Consider the following 6,838-nt stretch of genomic DNA (forward strand, 5'->3'; position numbering starts at 1 on the left):
TGAGTCCACTGCTCTAATCAGGCTCCTGATTTTCTTTCTGAACCCTTGCAGTGTGCTCTGTTCGCCTTCTCCATTGGCAAATAGAAGCATCAGAAGGAACAAAAACTCCTTAATATGGAGTGGGTGTTAAACCTCTATCTGAAAAAGCTGACATCTGTGGGTCATGATGCGTCCTGGTTTCAYGTTAGTTGCTTCATTAAAACACATTTTTGAGCACATACCTATTTATTACAACAGCTGTTGCATATGCCTGAATTTGTTGAAATCCATAAAACTACTTAGAGTAGCAACTTCATTGGGAAGCAATGGGACTGCTGCTAGGAGACTGAAAAAGGCCAAGAAACAGGTTTTTTATAGATGTAAGAGTTTTGGTCTGTTCTCTGAATACGTGCAGTGCCTGTTAGCCAAAAGACAGGATCTCTGACAGTCCCTGTCTGCTTCTCTTCAGAAGGACTGTGCATCGTAAACTGCARAAACTGGTGGAACTGCTGGGGCTATTGCTGGTTAGCTTGAGAACCCTTTCAAACCGTGACATAAAGATATATTCAGAAAACTGCTGTCATCTCCTTTATCTGTTTATAAYTCTTAGTATAGAAGAATGATGCAAAGATTACTTTGAAAAAATATTTTAAAGTACTATATAAAACTGTGGCCTTTTTTTAGCCTTTAAAGATGAAGCTGGCAACCATAATTAAGAGCAAGGATCCTTACATTCCCTTTCTTCAAAACTTCAGTTATGATCTTATGATAAGTAAAATAAAGAACTATGTTGAACTCTTCATGAAAGACAATGAAGCTAACTTCTTAATACAGGTATGTCTAAACTTTTTGGGAAACTTCAAAGGAGACACATAAGAAGATTAAATAGAATGTTACTTTCAAGGCAGTTGTGTAGATGGTGTTCAGTTGTTGCATAAGTTGAGAGGGAAAGCTTATCTTGCTATGGATGGTCTCATTAATGACAGAATTTGAATATAGGTTTAGGAAAAATAGAAAGAATAAGATTACTCTAAAACTTCCCTTTTTTTCTTTCCCCCAACTGCTTTGCTTAGAAAAGTAGCATTAAAAAAAGCATAGTTAGAACTTCACCTGTCATCTTGAATATGTTTAAAAGGCAAGTTCTGATCTAAGATACCCTGAAAGATAATGTATTTATTGGCTTGAAAAAAAAACATATAAAAATATCATATTAAAACTAAAAGATCTAGACAGCTTAATTTGGTCAAAAGCTCTAGGAATGTCAGAATAATTAGAGATTTAAAGCTATGTTTTCTTTTTTATTTTCTGTAAACAAGTTCCTTACAAACCTTATTGCTCAAAGGTGATTTAAAATTGCGAAGAACAACATTCCTCCTGCAGCTCATCTTTGGGAGGATTGTAAAGAATTTCCCTCATGTTTACTTGCTGTAAAAGAACATTGAATTATTCAATTACGAAAGCACAAATACCTAAAGAATAAGAAGTAAATTTTAAATAAACCTGAAATTACTCTAGAGTTTGTTTTTCTCCCAGAATGATAAATTAGCCTCTCAGTATTTTATATATATATATATATAAAATAAATCACTATTTTAACAGTCTAAATATCTATATGTTTTGTTAGGCAACTCAGCTGTCACTTTCTCAGGCAATGTCTTCGAGCCTGAGAGTGCAGAGGTTTGGAGGTATCTGAGAAAGCCCAGAACCCCTCTCGAACACCTCCGTGCTGCACCACTGCTGCCTGCATGGCCTCCTGGCTGTCCTTATTGGCAGCAATGTGGCAAATCCTTTCTTTTTTTTTTTCTGCTGAAATATTTTTACTTTAGTCTGAATGACCTTGGGAAGTGAAGGGACCACATGCCATTATCTCCCACAGCTCTCTGCTACCCAAGCATAGAAAAACACTAGAGCTTTAGCTGCTCTTTCCCTTCCTGAGTACCACATATGGAAATGTAAGAAGTCTCTCACTGCTGTGAGCTGGACCATTTTGTAGGCTGCTTTTTATGGGCTACTATCAAGCTTGGAATCTGCAAGAGTGTGGCACCCACTGCTCACAAAGCTCTTGAGCTTCAAGAAACATTTGGGTTAGCTGCCTTAAGTACAATCTGCAGATACTGCAAGCCCAAGAAACAGGATCTGTACCATGTAAACGTCCATCTGATTAATCAGTAACTGGGCAGTAATTTGAAAGTGCTGCTTATTCTAGAACGTAGATATGAGGAATTTGGGAACAGTACAAATTCTAAGGTGTTTGAGAAGTTCAATAGAGTAATGACCTCTTTCCACTCTTCTGCTCCCCTGGCCCCCAGTGGAGGAAAAATCGGTTTTGCTTATGGCTAAAATAGATTTATATTGAGAAAACARGGCAAGCTACCTTAAGCTTGGTAAGACGTATGTCTTTTGAATATGTTGTAGGCTTTCTRGATCCTGCCCCATGCTGCGCTGAGTGGAGCAAAAAGAACTGAGATTAGTGTTTCACTTCTATTTTAATTACAAACGACTTAGCAATACTCTCACAGTATTTACCGTCTTCTTTATTTCCTGCAGTGTATCTAACATATCCTCTGTGTTCCCTTGCTTTGCAAGTCCTAATTCGATTTCTCTTGGTGTACCTGTAAAAATTAGCTGTAACTATGCCTAAAGTTTCTGAATTTTTAGCTGTTAGGCCAAAATCCATTTTTTTTTCTAATCTCATTACAATTGTTATTTTGAAACATGTTATTGTAATGGTAGTGCCCTATGTTAAAGAGTCTTGAAAGTAAGTATTGTTAGCTCTAATAGAAGGTACATTAAATAACTTCTTACAAAGATTATTTTAGGTACTGTTTGGGTCTTAAAATATTGACTCCATTTTGTGCAGGCTGCCACGAAACAAATGGAGGCTAAAGACTTAGGAGCAACAGTATTGCAGAATGAAGCTGTGGATGTCAGTGCAACAAAAGAAGAAATTGATTTGGAGGCAAATCCGAGGTTTGTATTCGGCCGTGTATTTCTGAGACAGCTTGAACTAGAAATAGGTTGAAGGAAGAATGTTAAATTCTAAAATTGCCATTCAACAGAAAATGAAAATTACAAATATGTTCTCTTCTGTATTGAACTTCTAAATTTGATTGTTGCTCTTGGCATTTGCATTGGATAGCTTGACTTTAAGTACTTGGAGAGGCACTTTTTTTCAGTTCAAACAGCTGTCAGTCTTGAATTAAAAACATTTCAAGCTTTTACTTTGTTTTTATTTGCTTTAATCTTTTTAATTTTGGGCTATATAGGCCTCCTGGAGAAGGAAGACCTATAACACAATTACATCTGAAAGAGGCTTGATATAAGACTTGATCAAAAACTTAGAGAAAAAAATATTAGGCTGTAAAGAATTGAAGTATGGAGCAGAAAAAAAAAAAAAAACATTTGAAATGCCTTGTCTCTTAAATATCTTGTCTTGGTGGGGGTGTGTATGTTTTCTTTTAGCTTTATGGAAGAGCTGAGTACTACAAATCAGTCATCTGAAAGTGGAAGAAAACTCAAAGGAAGGTAGAACGATTTTTGTTGCTGCTGCTGCTAATGCTCATACACATTCATGGAAGTTGTCAGTACCTTTTATTACAGTTATGTTTCTTGCAGGACTCGCTCAGGAGGCAAACACAGAAAAAGAAGTGCTCTTCAAAGTGAGTACCAGCTAACTTCTATGCTGCTAAAACAATGTGAATGCTCTTTCCAGACAAAGAGTCGATGGTTTGTTAACTCCTCTCCAGATAATGATTGAATTCCTGGAAAAATAATTATGGTAGGGAAAAAAATGATTTGTACAAACACTGTGCACAACAATGCCCCACTTACAAGTATGAAATGGCCCAAGGTTCCCAGGCATTTCATCTTGCAAACTCATTTACTTTTTTTATGTTTCTTGTCTTTTTATTAAGGTTATGGTATTCTATCCCAAAGAATGTGATCAATACAGTATTGATTTTTTTTCTCCTGGGCTTCTGACCTAGTAATTCTAGGGAGAATAAGCTAAAGAGGCTGACTGGTTCATGGTAAAAAATGATGTTTAAGATGCCCAAAACTAGGATGCTTATGCCTAACTTTCCTGGTAGTATTTTAAAAATACTTATATATTGCATGATTTGTGTTGTACCTCCATTCTGAAAAGCATTAGTACCCTGTTGCCACAAATAGCCAGTGTCTGATGTCTAATTATTTTTCTTTTTTTTCTCTTTAAAATTTAAAGTTAATGGAAAGAGTGAATATATATTATGTGCTAGGTTTTGCTTAATTACTTAAAGCATTCTTTCATAAGCTGTTATAAAAATAGCCTTTTTTGAAAAGTTTTCTGAGTCTTTGAGCTTTTTTTGCACACAGCTCTTAATACGTATATATTTATGAAGATGTATACTCATGTACACAGAGATATACTGAAGTTATCTCACTCTGTCAATAATAACATAATAATGTTATGTGATTGACTCACTAAGACTGCTTCACACTGATCTGGATGTATTTCAAATGTCTCCTAGGTCTGGACAGCTTGAAGAATATAGAAAAACATGATGCTTGGGCATGTGGTCGAAAAAGGCAGGTTTGTRTCCATTCCCTCTTCCAAGTGGAGATAATAAAGTATTTGCACCCTTAATAGGGTTTTTGTTTGCTTGTCTTCCAACTTTTATCTGAATAGGCCCCTAGGGATGCAATTCAAAATGCCTGGGTTTGGTAGTCTCTCTGTTGYTCAAGTGCCACTGTCCCTAAGATTACCTCAAATGCTGTCATCAYTTGCTGTTTTGCTTTGTGTGGCTGTGGCCTCAGATCTACCTCTGTACACTTCCCTGCCAGCTGTTTCATTCTTCTGACACCTCAACCTTCATGCAACGTAGGAGGATGAACCTCCCATGGGAGGATGAACCTACACGTGTGGGTGTGTTTTTTATTAGTCCTCAAGGAGAACTGTGCTTAGTCCTAAACTTTTAAGAATATTTACGGAAGTTAAAGTTCACAACAGTGTCCTCTGAGCAYTGAGGAAAGCATAGGTCTGTTCTCTCTCTGCTGGTGTTTGCAATGGCAAGACCTCTCACAGGGGGCTGTGTGGAGAGCAATGATAGTGGCCTTTTAACCAGTGAATCTGCTCCTCTGCCTGATCGTGTGGGTTATGTAAGATCCGTTGCGTGCACGGAGGAATGCGGTGAATGTCAGAGCTGTTGATGTCCAGAGCTGCCTTGTCCAGCGTCTCGCTCTGCGCTGGCCTTGTTGGCTCTTGCTTGCCCTCCCCTTATWAAGGGCTTTGCACTGTGCTGCTTCCGTGCCCCTTTGCAGCCCTTTCATTGCTGGGTTTTCATTCAGCTCCGTACAAACARTCTGCAGTGCGACTGGAAGGAGGTGCACTTGATTTTCTTAATCTTAAACTCCTTTAGGGTGTTAGTGTTACTGAAAACTGGGTGTAAGTGTCTCTGAATATTTAGCAACTGCTTGTACTGCAGTTATACTTTAGTGRGGTTTTTTTTTGTTGTTCCCCTGCACTGTGGCAGTTGTCTAATTGAAACCTGCTTATCTATTTGCTTAAATAATGGGTCTGAAAATCCAGGTCTTCAGAATTCAGCCACTTGTGTGAAAATTATTTGCATATATTTAGATTTGGACAAATTGCAGAAGAAAAAGGGTCCCTTGTATAATCAAAAGATACCACATTGCTGGGGGGGAAAAAAAAATCTGTAATTCTGCAGATTAACAAGATTTTTGGATGTGTGAGGATATGTCTACACAGTCTGGCTGGCAAAACAAAGGTTGTTCTGTTGGCAACCTGTCCTAGCCAGATGTCAACCAGCCCTGGCCAGGACACTGTCCCTGTGGTAGCTCGAGGACAGCGCTGGGCTAGGCCCAGTCTGTCCAGCCAGTCTTAGCACCTGTTGCCAGTGCAAGGAGAGGGTGTGAAAACTGCCTGCGCCTTCTAGGACAGCCCCTGATTCGGTCCTGGCAGTTGGGACGTTGTTACTGTTCCCTGTGGGTCCCACTRTGAACGGGAAAAACATGTAGGCTGCTCATTTGTATGTGAAACTGGGGAAAGTTAGAAACTTAGAAGGAGRGATAGAAGACTTTAAAAAAAAAAAAAAAAARGCAATTAAAAAGCATAAAAACMAACAACTCTTTAACAGCAAATGTAACCAATCACTGTAACAAAATGACAAGGGTTGTGATTGTTTCAGCKGCTGGAAATACTTGAATTCTGTCCGGTGCTATAGGTCAAGCATAGCTGCCTTACTTGAATAAAGATTTTATTTAGGAAAGTTTTTCTGGCATGCTGCAAAATAAGTTGAGTGAGAGGACACCAGTGGAATCTCTGGCATTTTATTAAAAACAACAACAAAAGCACTATTTGGTGCTAATATTGCAAAAGATCTGTGCCAGTCTTTTCTTCATGCAGTGCTTGGGTTTCCAACCAAGAGCAGTTACATGAAGTGTTTTTCATAGACAGACAAGTTTAGGCAAGTTTAACATTTCCAAGGGTTTGCAGAGACCAAGCTGCTTCCCCTGGGTCTGCTCCTGCCACAGTGCTTAGTGAGTGAGGTATTCTTTGTGGCAAGACTTTTCAATCAGTTTGACATGCTGTTAGTTGAAATCAATAGGTCTTCGTGTAATGCACTTTGTAGGGTGTGTTGTATATTTGTTTTCTCTCTTGGTTTTTAAGAATCCACACTTTCACTGAGCACAACTAAATAGGGCTTTAGCCATCTTGCTGGCTCCCCTGTTGCCTTTATTAAAAACACTTTAAGGGCTTCTTTGTTCCTTCAGAGCAATTACAAAATAAGTAAAGCCCAGACAGTGGTCAAATTCAGAAGTTATTTGTGTATTAAGCAATACTAAGAGTATGTAGGTTTTC

General features: G+C 38.2%; 1 protein-coding gene across 1 annotated transcript in view; it reads left to right on the forward strand.

The window, feature by feature from the left end:
- The window catches only part of TERF1 (telomeric repeat binding factor 1), a 16,099-nt gene that overhangs the window by 6,930 nt on the left and 2,331 nt on the right, over positions 1 to 6,838 (forward strand). Inside the window, exons 5-9 of the mRNA XM_026033868.1 lie at positions 664 to 813; positions 2,840 to 2,949; positions 3,442 to 3,504; positions 3,580 to 3,638; positions 4,488 to 4,549. Coding sequence (XP_025889653.1) covers positions 664 to 813; positions 2,840 to 2,949; positions 3,442 to 3,504; positions 3,580 to 3,638; positions 4,488 to 4,549 — 444 coding nt within the window. The remainder of the gene's footprint in view (positions 1 to 663; positions 814 to 2,839; positions 2,950 to 3,441; positions 3,505 to 3,579; positions 3,639 to 4,487; positions 4,550 to 6,838) is intronic.

This window comes from Nothoprocta perdicaria, unplaced genomic scaffold, assembly GCF_003342845.1.
Source record: "Nothoprocta perdicaria isolate Ctin4 unplaced genomic scaffold, notPer1 scaffold_134, whole genome shotgun sequence".
Lineage (NCBI taxonomy): Eukaryota > Metazoa > Chordata > Aves > Tinamiformes > Tinamidae > Nothoprocta > Nothoprocta perdicaria.